This window comes from Vulpes lagopus, chromosome 1, assembly GCF_018345385.1.
Source record: "Vulpes lagopus strain Blue_001 chromosome 1, ASM1834538v1, whole genome shotgun sequence".
Lineage (NCBI taxonomy): Eukaryota > Metazoa > Chordata > Mammalia > Carnivora > Canidae > Vulpes > Vulpes lagopus.
Genome location: NC_054824.1, coordinates 50,500,188 through 50,525,854, shown reverse-complemented (window position 1 = coordinate 50,525,854; position 25,667 = coordinate 50,500,188). Strand labels below are relative to the sequence as shown.

The 25,667-nt window shown below is 34.2% G+C and overlaps 1 protein-coding gene across 1 annotated transcript in view; it reads left to right on the top strand.

Moving 5' to 3' along the window:
* Positions 1-25,667, top strand: part of HCRTR2 (hypocretin receptor 2) — a 105,892-nt gene that overhangs the window by 66,648 nt on the left and 13,577 nt on the right. Inside the window, exons 2-4 of the mRNA XM_041721809.1 lie at positions 4,941-5,119; positions 12,149-12,392; positions 19,701-19,816. Coding sequence (XP_041577743.1) covers positions 4,941-5,119; positions 12,149-12,392; positions 19,701-19,816 — 539 coding nt within the window. The remainder of the gene's footprint in view (positions 1-4,940; positions 5,120-12,148; positions 12,393-19,700; positions 19,817-25,667) is intronic.

Below are 25,667 nucleotides of genomic sequence, written 5' to 3'. Positions count from 1 at the left end.
TTTTATATTCCCCAAATGAATGAAACCATATAATGTTTGTCCTTCTCCTATTGACTTATTTCACTCAGCATAACACCCTCCAGTTCCATCCATGTCGAAGCAAATGGTGGGTATTTGTCGTTTCTAATGCCTGAGTAATATTCCATTGTATACATATACCACATCTTTATCCATTCATCTTTCGATGGACACCGAGGCTCCTTCCACAGTTTGGCTATTGTGGACATTGCTGCTATAAACATCGGGGTGTAGGTGTCCCGGCGTTTCACTGCATCTGTATCTTTGGGGTAAATCCCCAGTAGTGCAATTGCTGGGTTGTAGGGCAGATCTATTTTTAACTCTGAGGATTTTTTATTCAAAGAACCAGCTCCTAATTACATTAATCTGTTCTTTCTTTTTTTTTTTTTTTTTGTAGTTTGTATATCATTTATTTCTGTTCTAATCTTTTTTTTTTTCCTTCTGATGATTTTAGGTTTTGTTTGTTGTTCTTTCTCTAGCTCCTTTAGGTATAAGATTAGGTTGCTTAGTTGAGATATTTCTTGCTTCTTGAGATAGGCCGCTATAGCTATAAACTTCCCTCTTAGAACTACTTCTTCTGCATCTCAAAGGTTTTGGACCTGTGTTTTCATTTTCATTTGTTTCCATGTACTTTTTTATTTCCTGGTTGATTATTTCCTGGTTGATTCATTCAGTGTTTAGTAGTATGTTATTTAACAACCATCTATTTGTGATCTTTTCAGCTTTTTTCTTGTGATTGACTCCTAGTTTCATAGCATTGTGGTCAGAAAAGATGAAAGGTATGACTTCAATCTTTTTTAATTTGTTGATGCTTGTTTTTTGTGGACTAACCAATGGTCTATTCTGGAGGATGTTCCATGTGCACTTGAAAGGAATGTATATTATGCTGTTTTAGAATGGGATGTTCTAAATATATCTGTTGCATCCATCTATCCCAGAGTATCATTCAAAGACATTGTTTCCCTGTTGATGTTCTATTTAGATGACCTGCTCATTGATATAAGTGGGATGTTAAAGTCCCCTACTATTATTGTATTATTACTTATTAGTTCCTTTTTGTTTGTTATGAACTATTTAATGTATTTGGGTCCTCCTATGTTGGGTACATATTTACAATTGTTGTAGCTTCTTGTTGTGTTGTCCTCTTTAGTATTATGTGGTGTCCTTTGTTTCTTATTACAATCTTTTTTATAAAATCTATTTTGTCTGATATAAGTATTACGACTATGGCTTCCTTTTGACAACCATTTGCTCAATAGATATTTCTCCATTCTTTCACTTTCAATCTGCAGGTGTCTTTAGGCCTAAAATGAGTCTCTTGTAGAACGCATATATATGGGTCTTGTTTTTTTATCCAGTTTGTCACCCCCGTGTCTTTTGATTGGAGCATTTAGTCCATTTACAGCCAAAGTAATTATTGATAGACAATTATTTATTGTCATTTTATTACTTGTTTCATGTTGTTTCTGAAGATATTCTTTATCTTTCTCTTTTTCATGGTTTGCCTATTTATTCAGTGATACATTTAAATTTCTTTCTCTCTATTTTTTGTATGTTTATTAATGTCCCCCAGATGCTCTTCAAATTGCTGTGTCCATGCTATATGTCTGCCAGCTATTGGCCCTTCCTTTTCTCCAAGAGCAGCCCCACATCCTCCGGGCTCTATCCCAGCCAAACCCCCTGACCTTTAAAACTCCAGGCTTTGAGCCCTGCTATTTGAAAGAACTCACAAAATTCGGCCCCTCTTATTTTCCAACCCAACTGCCATGGGGATTTGTTTTTCCTGTGCATTCTCCGGTGTGCTAGTCTGTCTCTAGCTCTTCTACGCAACTGTGGCTCCCTACAATGACCATGATCTGTTTCTCTCCAAACTGCATCTCTGCTCTTTCTTCCTTCCCTCTTTGATGTGGCTTCTTCTCTACCTTTAATTTTGGAGTTTGTTCTGCCAGGCTTCAGGTCAAATTCTGGGGTACTTAGGATGTTTTGATAGTTATCTTGTATTTGTGGGACAGGTTGAGCCTAGGATTCCCCTACTCTGCCACCATCTTCCAACCTCTCTTATATCTTTTGTTTTAGCATTCTAACAGGTATGAGATGATATCTTATTGTGGTTTTGATTTGTATATCCCTGAAAATTAGTGATGTTGAGTATATTTTCATGTGTCTGTTGACAATCATATGTCTTCCTTGGAAAATGACTATTCAGATCCTCTGCCCATTTTTTACTCAGATTGTTTATTGTTTTGGTGTTGAGTTGTATAAGTTCTTCATATATTTTGGATATTAACCTCTTATAAGGATATTAACCCCTAGAGGCCTAATTATGGAATGAGTAAGTCATGGGAATAAAAGGCAGAGCCTAAGGAATACAATTAATGATATTGGAATAGTAATCTAACAAGACAGATGGTATCACCACACTTGTGGTGAACATAGAATAATGTATAAATTTGCTGAATCATGAAGTGGTATACCTGAAACTAATGTAACATTGTGTGTCAACTATACTCAAAAAAGATATTAAAATGGTGTAGCATTGAGGATAAGATTTAATGTAAGCTCTAGCACTTACAAATTATTTGTCCTTAGGTAGTTTCCTTAACCTTTCTAGCCTGTTTCACACCTGTTAAGTGGGGATAATAATAATAATCACTTACAGTGTTATCATGAGAATTAAACTAGTTAACAATTTACATTGCTTAGAACAGGGCATGACACATAGTAAGTTGTATAGAAATGTTGCCTGAAATTATACTTTTCTCATATTGGTTAGTCATAATACATCAACACTGTATTTCCATCAGTGCTTTTCCTCCAAATTATGGAGAATTGGGAGTCATTCTGGAACTGACTGTATTTTTTTTTTCTATTTTTTAAGTCTTTTTTTCTTTCCTAAATCCAAAATTGCACCATTTGGACCATTCGTTGACCATCAGTGGTGTGACACTTATATCAATTTTCCGATAACAAGCCATGATAATGTGTTAGTCACTGGAAGTGTGCCTGTGCGTGTGTCTGTGTGTGTGTCTTCAAGTGTTTCTGGGAAGCAAACCATTCAGCAGTATTACTTTCAAATAATAAAGACTACAGTTTATCCTAATAAAGCTCATCTGAATTTTTGGGTACTAATGTGCTGGAATTAGAAAAATATGTAAAGTTTTTAAAGATTAAATGCTCAGAAATTCAGGTATTAAGTTAGCCTCTGTTGGTGACTGAAAGGTAATTTCAGTTCCAGAAGCTACTGAAAGGATTTTTAAACATATGAAACTCTTAAATAATACATGATTGTCAAAAAGAAATCTTTATTTAGTGACTTAAATTTAACAAAGTGTGCTTTTATTTCTTCACTCTATAAGGTTACTAATTACTGCATCACTTGGGTGCATAGGTGACAGCTCTGACAGGTTGATCATCCCCCAGGCAAATACAGTTACTTTCAGTGAAGCAACCCATCAATAGATGTGGGTAGCAGTTCTCACACCTATATAATTCTTGAGCCACTGACTATGTAATCTTTGGATACACCACACAGAGGACAGAGAATTGAGGAACTGGATGTTCTTTCCATAAAGAGCAACTGAATAAGATAGAACAGCTTTTTAATATGAAGATAAACTGAAAGGCAACGAGGAAGGCTCAACTCTGAAAGTATTGAAAAATGTGTTTGATTTGAGGTGATATGTAGAGGCCATCAAGAGTAATAGGAAAGAGGATTGAGTCTCTAGAGTTTATATGTGCTTTGTTATAACTTGCTCATTTTCCCCCACAAAAAAAGAGAAAGAAAGAAAGAAAGAAAGAAAGAAAGAAAGAAAGAAAGAAAGAAAAAAGGATAAAGCGTGGTGAAAAGATCAGCTCCTCACTTTGTGTTGAATCCCAGTGGTTGGTGTAATTCTGTGCTTTATGAGCCATTTGTCCCTACCCAAGCTCCACAAATTCCCTGTGTCTCAAATACTGCATGTATAAAATGACGGTAACAATGTCTTCCCTTGGGATTGTCAAGATTAAATGACCTAAGTATATGAACTATATAGCTCAATGTTTGCCAATAATAGGGGCTGAATAATTTTTGGCTTTTGGCTTTAAAACTCTTCATCAATTAGAAGTTTCAAATGCAGAGTTTGGGAGCAGATAGTCAATGTCATGGTTGAGACAAACACCACAGTTCATTGGAAGTAGCTCGCTCCTAATTCATCTCACTTCAGTAAATATTTCTTGAGTCTCTACTACATGCTGAGTACTGAGGGAATAGAAAGAAGAATCAAAGATTGTTCTTTTAACTGCTGGGAATCACAATTCAAAATCAAGTAGAAATGGAGGCAATCTTATGATCCATTGAGAAATGTCTTGTAAGGTAAATGAACTGATGTTGTGCACGGATTCAGCATTTACACAAACTGATTCAATGAGAACAGTACAGCCTTAAAAAAATCTTTCTTCTTCAATGTTTATTGTGGACTTTGTAGGAGTATTGATTAGCTTGGCTGTGTTTCCTCATCATTACCTATTTTCTTTGTATAGTTACTGTCTTCATCTATTTGGGCTGCTATAACAGAATACCATAAATTAGGTAGCTTATAAACCACATAAATTTATTTACCACAGTTCAGGAATCTGAGAAGTCCAAGATCAAGACTGGCAGATTCAGTGTCTGGCAAGGCCTTATTTCCTGGTTCATAGACAGCAGTTTTTTCACTGTGTCCTCACATGGTGAGAGAGTCAAAGGATTTCTCTAGGGTCCCTTTTATAAGGTCACAATCCCATTCTTGAGGGCTCTAGCACCATAATCTATTCACTTCATGAAGACCCACCTCTTAATACCATCACACAGGGTGTTAGGAATTCAACATATGAATTTTGTGAGGATGCAAGTATTTAATCCTTAACAGTTACTATTCTTTTCTCCCCCCCCCCCCCAAAATTAGTTTGTGTGGCTGTGTGGAAGAACCACCACATGAGGACGGTAACCAACTACTTCATAGTCAACCTTTCTTTAGCTGACGTGCTTGTGACCATTACCTGCCTTCCAGCCACATTGGTTGTGGACATCACTGAGACCTGGTTCTTTGGACAATCCCTCTGTAAAGTTATTCCTTATTTACAGGTAATTGTTTTTCACACTTCTTCTTATCTAAACACAGAAGCTACTGAAAAAATATTTTCTTTTTTTTTTTAAATTTATTTATTCATAGAGACACAGCTAGAGAGAAAGGCAGAGACACAGCTAGAGAGAGAGGCAGAGACACAAGCAGAGGGAGAAGCAGGCACCATGCAGGGAGCCTGATGTGGGACTCGATCCTGAGTCTCCAGGATCACGCCCTTGGCTGCAGGCAGCGCTAAACCGCTGCGCCACCGGGGCTACCCTGAAAAAGTATTTTCAAGTAAGTATTGAAAGTATTTTCAGTTATAATCATCTGGTAAATTAGTGAGTTAAGAGAAAAATACACTTGCTTAAGGAATTAGCAAACTTAAGAAAAATAACACTTGATACTTTTTCGTAAATAAGTTCTGTCTAAAAAGTAAAGCAATAGGATACTCAATTCATCATTAGATGCTATCCAAACCTATTATTTCTTTGATCTTTAACTTTTCCGTTGTAAAATAAGGAAATTGAACAAATTGATTGAGCCTTTTCCAGTCTTTTTTTTTTTTAAGCAGTCTGTCTATTTTTATAAGTGGTTTTGTTTCACACTAAGACATTAAAGCTATATCATCAAAGCAATACAGTGATCAGATATTAGTGTTGGTTCTGAATCAGACTACCAGGCTTGGAATCTCTCTTCTGCTATTTATTTAATATATGCTATTGAGCCAAATACGTAAGCTCTTTGTGATTCACTTATTAGAGAACGGTAATAATTTTAATTATAACTAACTCCTATAGTTGTTATGACATTTTACTTAGCTAATTTCTCTATAAATTACTTGTCATAGTGATTACCCTCTGGAATATGGCAATCTTGTGAAAATATAGCATACTTTCAATAAACATCAGTCATCATCATAATTAGACATTTTATTCTATGTGAAAGTAGCTTTTCTACAATGAATTGTCCTATAAGAAATTGAGAACAAACACTTTCAAAGAATAATTTTGTGATGGATATTCTGATAGTTCTAAAATCTTTGAAAATTTTCAAGCTAGTGGCCACAGCCACAGCCCTCAAAGAGGTGGATTCCCTTTAGCAATTGGACAGTGAATGAGATTGTGCCCACTCTCTGCTTGTCTTCCTGTAACCATCCTCCTCCCCTCATTCCCTACTCCCTCATTTCTCAGATGGTGATTACAATATTTGGAAGGGATGAAAATAGGCTCCCAGTAATGAAAAGTTGGTGCAGGTAGAACAATTGGACATGCAAAAAAAAAATCTAGACACAGATCCTTCACCCTTCACAGAAATTAACTCAGAATGGATCATAGACCTGAGTATACAATGTAAAACTATAAAACTCATAGAAGATAACAAAGAAGAAAACCTAAATAATCTTGATTATGTTGATGACTTTTTAGATATAACACCAAAGGCATGATCCTTGAAAGAAATAATTGATAAGTCATCTTCACTAAAATTAAAAACTTCTCTATGAAAGACAAGAGAATGAGAAGACAAAGACCCAGGAAAAAATATTTTCAAAAGATGCATATAATAAAGGACTGATATGCAGAAGATGCAAAGAACTCTTAAAACTCATCAATAAGGAGACAAATAGCCCTATTTAAAAATGGGGCAAAAAACTTTAATAGGACTTCACCAAATAAGATATACAAATAACAAAGAAGCATATGAAAAGATGCTCTTCAACATATATCATCAGCCAAATGCAAATTAAAACAATAATGAAATACCACTGTATACCTATTAGTATGGCCAAATTCTTGAACACTGACACCAAATGAGGGTGAGGATGCAGAGCAACAGGAGCTCAGATTTATTTCTGATGGTACAGCTACCTTGAAACATACTCTGGGAGTTTCTTATAAAACTAAACATACTCTCTTCATATGATCCAGCAGTGGCATTCCCTGGTATTTACCCAAAGGAGTTGAAAACTTACACCTACACAAAACCTTGCGTACAAATGTTTATAGCAGCTTTATTCACAATCACCAAATCTTGAATGCAACCAAGATGTCCTTCAGTAGGCAAATGGATAAATAAACTGTGGTACATCCAGACAGTAGAATATTGTTCAGAACTAAAATGAAATGAACTATCAAGCCATGAAAAGACATGGAGAAAACTTAAATGCTTATTACCAAGCTGAGAAGGCTACATATTATATGATTTCAATAATATGATGTTCTGGAAAAAGTAAAACTAGAGAGACAATAAAAAGATAAATGGCTGCCAGAGGTGGGAAGGGATAAGATAGATTATGATAATATAATAGTAAATACATGTCATTATACATTTTTCCAAACACATAGGATGTACAACACCAAGAGGGAACCACAATATAAGTTCTGGACTTTAGGTGACTATTACTTGTCAAGGTAGGTTCATCAATTATAACAGATGTACCACTTTGATGGAGGGATGTTGATAATGGGAGAGACAAGAAGCATATGGCGAATCTCTGTATCTTCTTCTCAATTTTGCTGTGATCTTACATGTACCCCAAAAATAAAGTTTTAATAAAACAAAAAGTTTGGGGAGACACAAATAGCCCATTGCTAGAAATTATACTGATAAAATTTTTTGTTCTGAAGTGTTGTGAAGAGATCTTTAGCTAAATAGTTCTTCAATAACCTCTTATAAAGAGAAGTGATGATTTTTTAGATTAGATTAGAAATCACTGATAGATTGGCAAGTATAAAATGCCATGGACATTATAAGCTGTATTGCAAATATTAGCTGTAAGGTTAGTTTGATCAGTCAGATGAAAATTATGAATGTGTTACATAATTCAGTAATTTTGTTTTGAGATAAATAGTACATTAAGCAACAGAGAAAATTATCCTTATTAAAAAGAATCAGTGGGGTGCCTGAGTGGCTCAGTCGGTTAAGCATCTGCCATCAGCTCAGGTCATGACTCCGGGTCTTGGGATCAAGCCCCCAAGTCCAGCTCTCTGCTCAGTGTGGAGTCTGCTTCTCCCTCTTCCTCTGCCACTCCACCTACCTATATTCTCTCTTCCTATATTCTCTCTGTGTCAAATAAATAAATTAGATAGATAGGTGATAGATAGATGATAGATAGATAGATAGATAGATAGATAGATAGATAGATAGAATCTTTAAAAAGAATCAGTAAGAAATGGGTCTTATGGTTTTGCATGGAGGCACTGGAAAAATGACAAATAGCCCAGAATTCTAATATTTCACCATCTCTTGGTTCTAATAACTACCCAGGGGAAAATTTGAGAGGTCCTCTTAAGTTTCAAGTTCGCTACACTTGTCTATTCTATTTGCTGAGCAAAAATATTTTATGCTCTCTCTACAAACCAGAAGATTCTCCAGTGAACTGTGGGATGATGAGGGAAGAGTGTATCATCCTATAATATGTATAGTCCTGCTCTAATACAACTGCTCTAACTTTTTAGACCAGGTATTCCAGACTGTCCTGTGAGTACTCAAAGACAAACTGGATATAGTATGTATCCAGTGAGTGATACAGGGCATGGGTCCCTCTTAAAGTTACTGACAGTACTATTTCATTGAGCACAACTTAGTAGTAAGTCCTACAGTGATGAAACATCTCCATTTCCTGAGAGGTTTTGTCTGCTTCTCTATAAATAGTGTCCTGTCTAATCAAGACCTCAATTGATTCTCTCCTCCATAGGCCAAAAGAAAAAAAAAAAAAAAAAAAACTCCTGAGTAGCCACAAGATCGGAGTCCAATGAAAAAGACTAGATCCATTCATTACCTCAATCTGCACTACTTCTTGATGAAAAGTTATAAAGGCACAAATAACTTGGTGCACTGGTAAAACTAGTATCTCCAAATTTTCTCAGCATTGATTGCCCATTTTTTGTAGAATTTCTTTAAATGGAATGAACAGTATCAATGGACAATAAACCACTCATTCAAATTTGAATATTTTCCCTTAGTTGGTGATATTCTGAATCTGATGGCTTTTGTCCCTGATATGAAACATATGTCCTATTAAATGTTTAAAATCATATTACAAAAACATTTATCCAGACCGATTTTAAGGTTGTTTGGTTATATTTAAGATTCTTTGGACATGTACTAATTTTCTATGACTTATCGGTCCTTTCTCTTCTAAATACAACCTTTAGGTTTATGACTGATACGCAGTAACACTTCAGAAAATGCCCCCAAATCATAAAATCTCACAAAGGTAATAAAGCTTTGCTGAATAATTCAAATGACCCTTTTATATCTTTAATAATTCTATAAATCCAAGACCATTAACATTTACTGGGCTATTTACTGGATAATTATCATGAATTTCTTAGAAAATTATAACATATTTCATTTTTCTTCTCACACTTAGAGGAGCAGTTGGGTACTGTTTCAGGGTGACTTTTTTTTTTCAACTGCAGAAGAACCTCCACACAACAAAGGTCAGGAAAAGAACAAAACCTGAATAAAATGGAAGTGGTAGGTGGTGGGTGGTGATGGGGGGGAGAGGGGAGGGTCCCTCACTCCTCAGTCACACTTTCTCACCTTCCAATCCATTACTGCCCATATCCAAATCTGTGGTGTGGCAAAATTTCTTTTTCTTTTTTTTTCTTTTTAAAATTTTAAAGTAATCTCTATACCCAATATGGGGCTCAAACTCACAACCCTGAGATCAAGAGTCTCATGCTATACTGACTGAACCAGCTAAGTGCCCCCTGCCAAATTTCCATTTTTACCTGCCTTAGATCTCTGAGGTCTTTTTGTCATAGCTATATGCTAGCATAGAACAGACTCATTGGCTACCAAAGCAAGTCTCCAGCATTGCCCTGACCATAGGGTGCCCATAATATGGGTGAAAGGTCAAGCATCTAACAAAAGAAGTTCTCATCAACTTATCCCACTTCATTTATAAAATTCATAATCTCCACTGGATTCATTCACAGATGATTTGCTATCAGGTTGATTTAAGCTAATATCAAACTCTAAATGAAAAAGGCACCCAGAAGTGCACTCCTAGAAGTAAAAGCAGCAAGAAATTGTCATTTGTAATCACCTAATCTAAGATGCAATTTTATATACCCCCAAGACAATATTGTTAATTGAATACTAGTGTGTATTATGCACTAGCAAATACAGTAGTCAAACAGTGGATGTAAAATCACTGGTTGCCAAGCATCCATTAAAATAGATTCTACTGTTAGGTTAACCATGTCAGCATATTCTATCATATTGCCACATAACAGAGAAGCCACTGCTCCTTGGCTCACTGCTGACACTGGATGATGGTCTTTCAAGTGAACTGCTTTTTAATTGATTATTACTGCTTAATAGTAAGGGAAAATGCTAGAAATGACTTTTGAATTTGAGGCATGCTACTTCTATCCCACCCACCCATGTTGATTACGATTCATGAATGATAAATACTAAGCCTTGTTGAGCATTTTACACTTCTGATAGCTAGATTGCATAAATATATCCCCAGCCCAGCAACTATGAAGGTCAGCTGTGCAGATCTAGACTACCACTGTTCTATTCCTAAATTACCAATAGCATTTGAGGGGCCTTGAGAGCTTGGCATATTTGCAGGAAAAGAATGAGAGTTGGGAGGCAAGGGGTTGGTTTAAGAAGGACACTTGAATTATTAGCTCTAAGACCAAGTAATTCTCAAGAGTCACTGACCAATCTAAACCATCTCTGATAGAGTTCAACCTTTAAGATTACACTCAAAATGCAATTAACCTCCAAGAATTTAGCATAGCTAAGGCCTTTACTTGTAATTTCTATGCTTTTTTTCCTCACTAAAAAGCAATCTGTTCCACTTAAAAGATAGGCTGCCGAGCTTGAGAATGGAAGAGAAAACTAAAGTACAATCATTATCATTGCCATATCATAGTAAGTAATAACAACCACTTACACAACATTTATGCAGCAGGCCAGGGCTAGGTATTTCACATCCCAGTTGATGCTCCCTGTTATTCCATGGTTGGGTCCTATTATCATCCAGTTTTACAGATGAGAAAACTGAGGTATACAGAGGTTAAGGAACTTACCCAGGATCATACATTTATCAAGTGAGATGGGGTTCATGCCCAGGTAACCTTGTTGCAGAGTTGATTTCAACTGTACTGTTTTCAAGAGAGAATCAAAAGAATCAGAGTAACAATAATTGTATCTAGTCAGTTTCACTCATTTAACAGAAAACGATATCAACACATATTCATTTGGCTTAAAACTGTAAAATGTGTGGGGTGCCTGGGTGGCTGTTTAAAACCCAATTTGTGATTTCGGCTCAGGTCATGATCTCCTAAATCATGAAATCGAGCCCCACATTGTAATTAACTGACATTAACTATGGAAATCTGGACTAGGTGAATCTATTTGAGTTTTAGAGGCAAGTTGCTTACACCAGCAATGAGCAAACTCTGGTGAGGAAATCCATACAGAATTCGCTTCTAACGTAACTTCTGCTTTTGGGTGCAACATGCTGGAAACAAACCAATGTATAAAGAGTATTTGTTATTTGAAAATAGACTGAGGTATCCATAAGTGTTTAAAAATGTTAATTAAATGCATCACAGTCAAATATCTATATGATATTTTAAAAGCAAGATATGTCATATTATCTTTATAAGTGAAAGTTTTCCAGTTCAAGCTAAATATATATCTTCTATTTTTTTGAAGACTTTTTTCCCTGTCAATGCAAAGTTGCAAGTTAAAATGATAGCAATAATTACTTAAAGAATGGCATATTACAAATTAACAGATTTGGCATAAAATTATTTCATAGTCTGGCAAAGTTTTCATAGCACCTTTATCATGTTTAATAGGAAATAGGTTTTTCAATAATATATTTTTAATATTTTATATTTATATATTATATTTTTATAAAAATATGTAAGATAGTAAGAAAAACCTTACATGGAACATTTTCTCACAACTTTGAATCCAATTATCTGTGCAACCCTTTCTTTAATATAGTAAGTATATTAAGAACAATCCATTTAACACCGAGTGCTTCTCTTATCCTATGTTCTTTTTCTTCCTAGACTGTGTCAGTGTCTGTGTCTGTCCTCACACTGAGCTGCATTGCCTTGGATCGATGGTATGCAATCTGTCACCCTTTGATGTTTAAGAGCACAGCCAAGAGGGCCAGGAACAGCATTGTCATCATCTGGATTGTCTCCTGCATTATAATGATTCCTCAGGCCATCGTCATGGAGTGCAGCACCATGCTCCCTGGCTTAGCCAATAAAACCACTCTCTTTACAGTGTGTGATGAACGCTGGGGTGGTAAGTACATTATGGCCCATAAGCTAACATTTATGTTACAGATGCAAACTAAAAATTTGATTTGCAAAGCCATTATAAAGCTGACTTTATTGTTTTATTGACATCTATTAGTACAGTTTTGCAAAAGCATGAAAACGAGGTCAAAACCCAAAACCATTTCACTGACTAGCTCTGCCTATTTAGTCCTTTGGAAATATAATGCACAGTTTTCTGGTTTTCATATTTTTCAGATAGGAACAAAAGGAAAGGCTTTTTCTATAATTCAGAATTGATTATGGAAGCTTTTCTTAAGTTCTCCAAAACAAAGAAGGCTCCTTTCTACAATCCAGATATGTATTCTGGAATAATTAACATTTTACAAAATAGTACAAGGTTATATTGCCTCAAGTGTAAATTCCTTAGATACAACTGGAAATTTTATTTTTAAACCCATGTCCTGCCTGCAAACCTGACTGAAGTTGAGTATGTGGACCTATGCTCTTCTCTGAGTCAAATGATCTCCATATGCTATATTTATTCATAACATATTAAGTTGATAAGCTATCACTAGCATAATTATTTTCTGATTTAAGAATTATATTAATTATGAATCCTTTCTGGTTTCCAATCTGATAGGTATGACAGTTAAATTTAAACGAGTAGAAGTTTGGAGGCCTTATGCTCCTTTGGTTCAAAACTCTCAGTGACAGCCTTTGAAGTTTTTCTATAACAAGGGAAACATTTCTATCAATGTGTGATCAGGACACAAAACTGGACACAGCAAAGAATGACAAGAAATTAAATAATCCTGTATTTTAGTATGTCATGTACTAGTTACAAAATTATTACACTAAATTTGAGGAAACTGATCTGTCCTGTTCTGGATAAGTATGTAACAATAGCTCATAGTTAGGGAAATTAAACATTAGGAAAGAATTTGTTTATTAGGCAGATGTACATTTATGCTTATTAGAAAATTATGAACAAAAGCAGTATATCCTATGGATTTCTTATGGATCTGGTATTCTCAGGTATTTGAATCTTTGCATTTATATGAAACTCCTACCTTGATACTTTGATTTGGAACGCTGAAAAGAAAAAAGTCAGGAATTGAAAAATTAGGCATATGCTTTCACTGTAACAGGATAAAATTGAAAAGACCCTGGGATTATTTTTCATATATTATCCAAAGACCTATATTAACTAAAACTTCACAATTTGCTGTATCTCTAATCCCAAAAATTAGCTAGCTCTTTGAAATTTAGACTTCGCCTTCCTTTCTAACATTGTAATTCACTTGCTATATTTTCTCTGGATTATCTTCATATTTCCCCAATTTTCCCCAGTAACAGTGCAGACAAAAACAAAAGTAATGGAAAATTCTCAAATGGTAGGAATACTCCTTAAGAGTCTTAAGTCTCATTTATTTAATGTTCAAACAAAATCTTGAGTACTTAGGATATACCAGGAATGATGCCAACCTAGAGAGAAACAGACTCTGCCTAGGGGAACACATTCCATGTAGTGAGACTGCAAGGTAAATAAACAAATGTTTATAGTGTGCTTAGTATTTTAATATTCTGATATCCAAAGTGCTAGGCACACAAATGAAAGAACAAACTCATTCCTGGCCATTTGGACCAAAGTTTGTGAAGGAGCTGCTAACATTTCAGCAAAGAATTAAAGATAAGGAGAAATTCTCCATACAGGGAAGAGAGGAAAGGGTGTCCAGAAAGCAAGAAAATTCACTCAATGAGCAGCACCACTTGAAGTAAAGAAGACAGTCCAAACCTGTAGTCTCCACAATGTAGAGATATGCAGTCTAAAGAAGTATGTTTGGAAAGAAGGTGGATTGGGGACCAATTGTGACCTGTCCCTAATGAAATTCTTTTTTTTTTCTTTAAGATTTTATTTACTTATTCATGAGAGGCACAGAGAGAAAGAGAGAGAGGCAGAGACACAGGCAGAGGCAGGCTCCATGCAGGAAGCCTGATGTGGGACTTGATCCCAGGTCTCCAGGATCACATGCTGAGCTGAAGGCAGACGTTTAACAGCTAATCCACCCAGGAGTCCCTAATGCAATTCTTAATACAATGAGTTCTATCTGGAAAACCCTAAAGATCTCTTGATCAGAATACTTTAGTTAACTAATGATGGAATTGAGCAGGTTATGAAGCAAAGAAGTATATTTAGATCTAAGCCTCCAACTCAAAAGTTGGATCCTTTAAGTTTATGAAAATAGTAATTAGATTAAAATACGTACCTATTATTTAACACGTGTCATTAGTATGTTCTCAAAAATATTTTGGTAATTGGTTTGTAAGTTTGTGGACTGCTTTTATAAGCTTTTCTTCCTTTCTTTCTTCCTTTTTCTTTTTTTTAATGTTGCCCTGAATAATCAAGTAGCATTCATCTTCATTAGCAGAAAGATTGCAGAGCTAAGGAATCCTATCAGTTATTCTGATGAAATAAATAGCCACATCATTTTCTAATTGCTTTGAGCAACAAATATGAATAAAATTCATTTCAACCTTTAGCATTTTGCAATCTAGCTGTAGCAGGGACATTTTCTTTAAAAAGCCAGTAACTACTATTGTTTGTTTGTTTGTTTGTTTGTTTGTTTATTTATTTATTTATTATTTTATTTATTTTAGAGAAAGAGAGAGGGGGTAAGAAAGCACAAGCAGGGGCAGGGGCAGAGGGAGAGGGAGAGAATATGAAGCCCACCTCACATTGAGCACAGAACCTGTTACCCAGGCTCAGTGTCAGAACCCAGGGATCATGACCTGAGCCTAAAACAAAAATTGGTCACGTAACTGATTGAGTCACCCCGGAGGCTCTACTGTTGAATATTTAAAAATCTAAACTCAGCCTTCAGAAGTAATTTAAGAAAACTATTTGGAGATGATTTTATATTAGCCTACAATTACTTAACATGATTATAAAGGCTTAAACTAAGCAATCAAAATTGCATTTATCATCCACACAATCAAACAATAAAATTTACGAAATTGACTTTTTGAATATTAAATGAAATTGTTAATCACTTAATGCTTTCAAGAAAAATATAAAGAACGATAGCAGGTTCTTATCATTTTGATCATTAGACTGCTTATTATAATGATTTTTACATAGCATAAGCTTTGTTGATGTAGGCTACTTGAAAGTCTATGTTTAGATTAAAATGTTAAAACTAAGATATGTTGTGATAGTCACAACCTAAAAAGGCCATAGGAAATTATATTTTACAATGTTAGCTTTCTAAAGTTCAAACATCTTTCAAGTCCAAAACCATTTAGCCCAATTTTTAAAAATTTATTGTGAAATATCTTCTATTTGAGCCTAATTCATGAATTATGTTTCTAATTTTTATCCTAAGTTAAATCAATAATGTGGTTGCAAAAGCAGACGGTGATATCATAATTGTCTTACAACCAATATATTCTAGCATGGATGGAGTCAGTGAACAATGTGGTCATTTGATTCATATCAAATCACTTTTAGGAAAGTCTTGCAAATGCTATCTCACTCATGGTTCAAAATAACTAAGAACGCTGTCTTAGTCTCACTGAAAATATTACCAGAAATATTTAATATTTTGTGGATAAATTATTTCTGCAACTCATTGTATTTTTTATTGCTTATGGCTTGTTCAAAAAAATGACCATAAACCATAACTTCTGGCAGACACACTTGATACTCAAAAACAAATAATATGTGTTAATATTTATTTTAATGATCTTTAAAGCATGTCTTTAGATGTTAAATTAATTCACACTTCTAAAATTTTTAAATTATTCTAGAATTTACCCAAAGGTCCTTGTTTGCTTCATAAATGGATAGTTGCACAGAATAGTTCTTATTGGAAGGAAAGTAATTTCTTTTCTGCACTCAAAGATACAATTGTCTCACCTGTCATCCAATGTTTAATGAGCATATACTGTTAGTCAAACATTTTTCTAGACACTGAGGAATCATAATCTCTCTTAGAGTTTACTGCTGGATTGTTCTTTGATGGTCTGAAAGAAATAATAATGGAACTCTTCTTTACAATCAAACTAATTATAGCATCTGTCCTATTATAAGATTTTGAAAATATATATACATATGTGTATATGTATGCATATACTTATGGAAAACATTTATTAGAAGATAGTAAGATATATTAGGGATCTGGTAAACTTTAATGGATCTATAAACTTTGTAAAAGATAGTCTATATCAAATATATGAGAAATTATATTTAATTTACTTGCCCATTGAGTTCCTGATAGTTGTAACATGAAAGAGAAAGTGTTTGTAGTTTTTTGGATAATGAGATTAATATGTTGGCTCAATAATGTAACAACTCATCTGAGACTAAGTCTTGTCTTATTAATATATTATTCTTTGGTCTCTGATTTCAAAGACTAAATATCCACATTTTCTTCTTACCTATTGGTTTGATATATATGCAGGAATTGATTCACATTGTGTCTATTCATCAATTGAATAAAGACACCAATTTTGAATGATTGCCAATCTTTTTTTTTAAAAAAGATTTTTGTTTATTTATTCATGAAAGACACACAGAGAGAGAGAGGGAGAGACACAGGCAGAGCAAGCTCCATGCAGGGAGCCTGACGTGGGTCTCAATCCTGGGACTCCAGGATCGTGCCCTGGGCCAAAGGCAGGCGCTAAACCGCTGAGCCACCTAGGGATCCCCTGATTGCCAATCTTTAAGATGCAGTTTTATAGTACGATTGCTAAGTGGAACAAATTTCCTGTCACTAAACTTTAGGTTTCTATAAATGTCTTAAATATATTGAAGACATTGTTCATCAAGTGCAGAGAGAGACTGCAAAGATAGTTTCAACACATAAAACATAAAATTCCAATGGCATTTCTGGGTTTTCATTTAGCTTAGATTGTAAATTGTAAGCATGAAATGAAGAATGTTAAAACTATCATGTTTCCCCAATTATCTAAAATAATCTCTTTATTAAAACATTCAATCCCAGCCTGCATGTGCAATTTCATTTGATCAACTTTTCTCTGTGTGGGTGTTCATTATCATAATATGCATTAACCAGCCAATTACATATTTTACCAACTATTTATAAATATAATGACTGGAGAATAATCTTTCTCTCCCAGCTGTTAAAAACCCAAACTGTTGTCACAGTGATGGTATCCATAGCTGTAATTAAAAAAGAAGAATACTAACTCTCAAATCTACCCTCAACTCACTCAATTTACTCTGAGGTAGGGATATCAGATAGCCATTTACTCTGAAGTAAATCTTACTCAATTTACTTCACAGGTGTGTCAGTTTCAAAGGTGGATTTTTATGTGGGAAGATCAGGTGAAACCTTTAAAACAAAAGTTCGAGCCACTCAGGTGCCTGGGAAGTGCTGAATGTCCTCCTCTAGCTCCTCAGAAATTGGCTTACCAAATGCTGCTCAAGCTGTAGCATTTCAAAGAGAAAGGCTGTCATTCCTCCAGGCTGCATGGATTCTATCACTTTTTCTGTAACTGGCCTACTTTATAGGATAAGCTTGAAAGAAGTTAGAAACTGATGAGTTAGATGTGGCCCACGTGGGCCACAAAAGAGCTAAACTGATGCTCCAAGTTGGACTCTTAGACCACTGAGCCAAGCACAGGCACCCTGCTGTTCTCTCTGGGGATAACAGTGAAGAAAAATATCTGCCTGAGAAAGAAGACAGGGTTTTAGAAGGAAGAATTAGGAGAATATCAAACTCAACAAACTCTAGAAGACAAGGCTATGGACTCAAGATTGTGGAGGATATTCAACTCATACATATATGTAAAAAACATTTGCGACTATTAAATGAATGTTTGATAAATGTTATCAATTATTGAGGTCATATTCATAGTTATTATTGGCTAATCCTGACTATAAATCGTCCTTACCACATTTGATCACATAACTGAGTCTTCATGCTTTTATATGCCCTTTCTGAAGCAATGAAAAAATAAAATGCATGGAGGTGATAGTGTTATCCCTCAAAAATAGTATGGAAATAACCTCTTTGCCACTATCAAAGTTGATTTAAGTTGCTTAATTTTTAGAAGTGGAAAAAAAGAGGGGAAAAAACTTTGTTTTGTTAGCATTCAATTAGAATTATATCTAATTGTTGCATTTAATATCCATGGAATCCATGTAGGATATATTCTGTTTCCTCTTTTGCATGTAAGTAAAAGTGGCTGGATTACTGTGATATATTCAAATTTGAGTATAGGAAAAATATCCTTGAAAGCATTTAAAAAGTTAGTAGGGGAACTCGCTGGCTCAGTCAGTGGAGCATGTCAGTCTTCTTCTCAGGGTGAATTCGAGTCTCACAGTGGATATAAAGATTACTTAAAAATAAAATATTTAAAAAGACTAGTAAAAATAATTAAAAGTCAGTAATAAATACATTTAGAAAAGCCAAAAAATTTGTGTTAAACTGCAATATTATTTATTATTTGAATAATTGACTCTTTAACAAAGGCCTAATCTGTGGTAGGTATCACCTGTGTGCATAGACTAAATGATAAGAAATTTCTAAAATCCTAGAGTGCTTATGACTAAATAAATGAGATGAATATAAAAAAATCCATATTTGTTTAAAAATTAACTTTAAAAAACCATAAAATATCACTTTTATTAAAAGTACATGCATATATATATATATATATATATATATATATATACACACACACACACAACATTACTGAAAGAGGAATTTTATATTGTTCTAGTAATCCACAAAAAGAATCATTAAATATTCACTGTGTTTAATTTTCCAAAGTTATTCCACGTTTGTATATGGAGGTACAACTGGGAATAGCTTCTCATTTCTCAGGAAACTTCTAATTCTAATGAGGAGGAATCACCTCAGTTTACATTCTTTTCCCAAAAGGATTAGCAATTAGGTTTGATTGTCTTGTTTCTTATTGCAAATTCAAGTACGGCACAATCCAAATTAATTTTTATTAATTAGCCAGAGGTAATCAGACATAAAAAGTTCTTTTTGATAAATGAAGGCTTGACTGTGGATAGCCTATGTTAACACAGATTAAGAAATGGCTAATTGTTATTCCTCTGAGTACATTAAGTTAAATTAAGATTTCACATTTAGTGTGTGTATACTAAGTGTAAGTAGTTAATACTATATTACAATATTTGTGTGTGTCCTGTGTGTGTGTGTGTGTGTGTGTGTATAATATGCCAGTCAAATCATATAGAAGTTAATGTGTACTTTTAAGGCAAAGCATTGACAGATATACCTTTAAAAAATTCTGTGATTTATAAAACAAGATATTATTATTTTGGCTTTCATTCCAGGTGAAATTTACCCCAAGATGTATCACATCTGTTTCTTTCTGGTGACATACATGGCACCACTGTGTCTTATGGTATTGGCTTATCTGCAAATATTTCGTAAACTCTGGTGTCGCCAGGTATGTAATTTCAAATAATTTCCTTGTGTTTTCTTTAGGATGTACTCAGAAATAAAATTCAAGAGGAGTGCTTAGGTAGCTCAGTTGGGTGGGTGGCAGGCTTTTGATTTTGGCTCAGGTCGTGACCTCAGGGTCCTGAATCTCATCTGCTCTGCGCTCAGCAGGAAATCTGCTTGAAAATTCTCTCCTTCTGTTCCTCCCTGAATATGTACTCTTTCTCTTTTGTAAAATAATGAAATATTTTTAAAAATAATAAAATTTAAGAGTAGATTGAACCAATATAATATGGTAACCAAAGGAGTGTGTATTCTTCTAAAATAAGGCACTAGCCATGGAAATATCTCTTGTTCTAGACATTTTTTTAGGGTGGTATTTAGGGAATGTATTTTTTGAACTGCCTTAATGACTTTAAATTTTAAAGCTCTGTGATTAATCGACTTTTTTTGCTAGGACTGATATAAATTTTACTTTGTATGAAAACTAACAAAAATTTCTTTAATGTTTCCTGGACTGTATGTAAAGAATGTTGTCTTTTCAATGAGATTTATGTGATACATTTTTATTTTATGTGTTACGTTTCTGACATCAAAGATCTTATTATTTTTTTTGTAGCACAGTAGAATTTAGACTTTTAGAAACTGTTTATAATGCTGATGTGGGAGTATTGTAGTTTGTTAGATATTTTTTCTATGTCAGTGAGTGTATTCATTTTCTATTATTCAATCATCAACTATTTATCATATTTTTTCCATGTATATCTGATAAAAAGCTAAAAGCTCCTGTCAAATTCATTGATGAATTCATAGACTAGAGGAAGGGAAGAGTCAGATGCAGAGTGAAAATCATCTTAATAAGTATAAGCCAGGGGATCAGAGGAAGACCTGCTGGAAGGGTACCTAATTCAAAGCAGGAAACATTTAAGCTGAACATTGATGATTCCAAGTAAATCACCAACAAATACCGTGTAATGGTTTATAAAAGTTTAGGCAAAGTATACAGCTCATCCTCTTGTATTTATACATTTTATTTTAAAATTCCGCATTTTGGGATGCCTGGGTGGCTCAGCAATTGAGTGTCTGCCTTTGCCTCAGTATGTGATCCCGGGGTCTTGGGATCGAGTCCTGCATCTGGTTTCCCACAGGGAGCCTGCTTCTCCCTCTGCCTATGTCTCCACCCTCCCTCCCCCTCCCTATGTCTCTCATGAATAAATAAATAAAATCTTAAAAAAAATAAAATTCCACATTTTTTGGAGATGTACTTCTCTCAGTATTTTAGAGCTTATCAGGCTCGTGGAAAGTCGTGCCCTTAGTCTGTTTGCTCTGATATATTTTACCTAGTTGAAAGAATTTATTGGGCTAACTTAATTCATTAAAAGTATTTCACAAACTTTGTATTTGGTCCTTGAGAATGAGTCTTAATTTGGGTCTCCTTCAACCTTTGTTAGTCAAAGCATCTTTCAAGATATCTTTTACTGGTTGAATATAGGCCACAGTTTCATTTTTCAACACTGTATATCTTATAATTCCAATTTTTTTCTTTTCCCCTATTTTTGCAAAGAAACAGTTTCTTTTATTTAAAGTTGTAGCCAGTACCAATACTTACTAGCATTCTGACCCCAGTCTTTTCAACTAAAGTAACAAATGTGTACCATTGTAGAACATGAGTTATGTTTTTCAATCCTAGTATAATTATCTCAACACTCTCTACTTGGCCATGATATCACAAATTTTAGGGTGTCTGTTACCATTGCACCCACCTCTTGCTAAGTATTGCTATACTAGTCAGTTTTTGCTAGGTTATTCTGCTGTAAAAAACAACCCCAGTGTGGGTGGCTTACAACAACAGTGTATCTCACTCATGTTCCATGTCAGTAGTGAGGACAGGCTGTGGATGTTTATCATCTTATTTCAGAACTCAGTCTAAAGGAACAGCAATTCTTGGGACATGCCATTCTGTGACTGAGGGAAAGGGCAAGGAAGTGGGAAGAAATTTGTGATGTCTCTTTGATATTTGCTTTGAACTGGCATATGTTAAGTCTCTTAATACTTTAGGGAAAACACGTAAATTTTGGTTAAGCTTGACCATGGAGAAGGAAAGGATCCTTTTCTCACAGAAAGACATTACAAGTCAAAGGGCAATAGGAATCTTCTTACAAGCTGAGGAGTGAATAATCAGAAATGATATAGTACAGAGAAGTCAAAAACACAGACTTAAGGTCCAGACTGTATGAGTTTAAATCCTGACTCTGCAATTTAATAGATGCATAAATTTTGTCAATTTTTAAAATTTCTCTGCCTCTCTTTCATTATTTTAAAGTGGGGTTGTAAAAAAAAAAATAAAAAATAAAGTGGGGTTGTGTAACATCTACCTCAAAGAATTATTACACTTATTTGATGAATTAATTCAATGTCTAGAGCACAGAAAGTGCTTATCAATTAAAATACCCTAACATATTATTCATCCTTTCAGTTAATTCTGCTTATATATTAAAAATAACAAGTATATGTTGAATCAATGTATGTGACTACTTTCTTTTTTTTTTAAATTATTTATCGGAGTTCAATTTGCCAACATATAGCATAACACCCAGTGCTCATCCCGCCAAGTGCCCCCCTCAGTGTCCATCACCCTGTGACTACTTTCTTAAGTAGATCTCTTCCATAGTACTTTTTTTCTTAAAAAAAGATTTTATTTATTTACTGAGAGAGAGAGAGAGAGAGAGAGAGTGCAGAAGGGGGAAGGAGCAGAGGGAGACAGAAAGAATCTCAAACAGACTCCATGCTGAGAATGGAGTTTGATGTCAGGCTCAATCTCAGGATCCTGAGATCAAGACTTGAGCTGAAGTCAAGAGTCAAATGCTTAACCAACCGAGACACCCAAGCACCCCATTTTCCTAGGATTTTTAAAATAACATTACAATGATCTTTTGTATTTGCCTGTCTACTCTAACCTTTATCTTGTATCCCTCCAATTTGTGTATGCTTAGAGCATATCAGTTGCTCAATAAGTACTTTATAAGAAAATAAAATGAGTAGAAGAATAAGAGAAATTCTGGGAACATTTCAATAGAAGAAAACATTGAGGAATCCATTGCTTAACTACTCAGAGAACAATTCATAGAAAAATTGGAATTTGAAAAATTTCTTGAAAGAGTAAAAGCATTTAATGAGCATGTAGGAATGAAGATATTTTAGACTGAGATTGAGATTTGGGCCAGAAATGTTCAGTGTTAAAGGCATCCCCTACTTCCATACTTTTACTAGTAAGTGTGCATTACATATAATAGATATTTTTATTTGTTTATTCACTTATTTACAGATTGACATAACTTTAAACTTCTGTGGGTACCTAAATCTGTCTTGTTCATCATTGAATTCCCAACACTTAACAAGGTATCTTGCACTAAGAAAGTATTCCAAAAAATATTGAATAGATAATTACTAAACTCCAGCTACTTTATTTCTCCCTTATTTAAGCTTATAGTTCTTAATTTCTCAAACTCTAAAGTAACTTCAAAATTGTATTACAGGTTTAGAAATCCACATTCATTTGATGAAATGTTCTAGCACCAACCATATGATCCAGAAGATTTGCAGTAAAATGCTTAGGGTGTGAAACTAAAAACATTTACAAAACAGATTGGAATGGAAAATGACAAGTTCAGCTAAGCTCATTTTAGCAGCCACAATAAAGTAAATTAACCCCAAATGGGTGATTATGTAGAATGCTACTTGAGCAACTCTCAATTTCCAACTGTTAATGTCTATAAACAGAGTTCCAAGGCATTTTGTGTGCCATAGGCTACATCAAGTAAGCCATCAAATGGAGGGCCTATCCTATTTGCTTAAAATTACAGATGCATGGAATCTGTTACATACTTTGGAATTTGTAAGATTATTAGTGAGCAAAGTGTGTGACCTTGTCTGACTTTCTCAAAAGCTTTCAGCTTTGTTAAAAGAATTAACCAGTGCTTTGCTATAATCAATGTCTTAATTTCCTTTTTGAGAATGTGATTCAGGGAACTCAGTCAATCTAGAAATTCTACAGGCTCTTTTCTAAAAAATCTTTTTAAGACCCACTTAATATTAGTTTATGTGACTCTATCAATGTTCTTTTCAGGTTTAGGCCTCAGATAATTCAACATTTAAATTTCAATCATCATGCGAACTCATACTAACTCATTCCAAAAGTATTTATTAAGTACTATGTGTCTTGTACTGTGGGAGGAACTGGCGATGAACCATAATTGATATTTGAGTCTGAACTTAATTTCAATTTACCAAGGATTATAACTTTGAAAAACTTTTCCTGTTTCAATTTTTCTGTCTTTTCTACTGCTCTTTATTCTTCAACATTCTTCCAAGAAAACTTAAAATAATTAATGTTAGGTGATGACAAGTCAGTCTAGTGGGAGGAAATAGCAAACTGTAATTGCAAAGGCAGAATCAAAAGGTGATAACTCAAGTCCACAGAGAGAGATAAAGAGCACTAATAAAAGTAACTACTTAGGTAAACAAGGAGAGTATAAATGTATTTTTGTTTGTAATTCTTTATTCTCCTATTTGCCTTAAGAGACAACAGCAGAAAACAATAATTATAAAACTATAGAGATTCAGCTTATAATGTAAATATGTAATTCAAAAGCAGGAGTTGGAACTGAGGCAAGATTGGAGCAAAATTTTTATACACTATTGGAATTAAATTGCCATTAATCCAAATATTGTTTAAGTTGTTAATTACGACTCTCAAGGCAACCACCAAGAAAATAACTCAAAAACCTATAGTGAAGGGAAAAAAAAAAGATGGTATACTAGAAAATATCTATTTAACACAAAATAAAGCAGCAATAGAGGAATAGAGGAACAAAATAAACATTATATATATGTATATGTATATCCACAAAGCAAAATGAGAGATGTAAATCATTCCTTTCCAAATATTTAATTAATTAAATAATTAAATTAAATAATTGAATGTAAATGGATAAAACACTCCAGATTGGCAGAATAGATCAAACAAACAAACAAAATAATCCAACTTTATGCTATCTACAAAAGACATATCTCATATTCAAAGACACAAATAGGTTAAATATAAAATAAAAATAAAAATACTCAACAAAATACTAGCAAACCAAACCTATTATGTAAAAAAAAAATGTTATATATGATGATCAAGTATGATTTAGCTCAGCAGTGCAATGAGGGTTTAACATATGAAAATCAATCAGCATAATAGAACATTAACAGATAATAGACAAAACTCACATGATATGGTCGTGCAGCAAAAGCATTTGCCAAAATACAATACCCTTTCAAAATTAAAGCACTTAACCAATAAGGAATAACAGAGACTTCTTCAATTTGATAAACAGGTCTGGAAGACCCTTTGGCTAACATCATATTTAATAGTGAAAGACTGGGACACCTGGGTGGCTTAGTCGGTTAAGCATCTGCCCTCAGCTCAAGTCATGATTCCAGGGTCCTGGAATCCAGCCTTGCATTGGACTCCCTCCTCAGCAGAGAGCCTGCTTCTCCCTCTCCTTTCCATTCACGCTCTCTCTCACTATCTCTGTCATGATCTCCGTCTCTCTCTCTCAAATAAATAAATAAATAAATAAATAAATAAATAAATCTTTAAAAAAAAAATAGTGACAGAGTTAATATTCCCCTGCAAGGATCAGGAACAAGATAGGGATGTTTGATCTTATCAGTTCTATTTAATATTGAATAAAAATAGATTCTATCCCAGTCAATTATTCAAGAAACAATATTAAGAACAATAACAAGAGGCATCAGGCTTGAAAAGAAGTAAACTATCTCTGTTGGTAGATTACATGAACTTGTATATA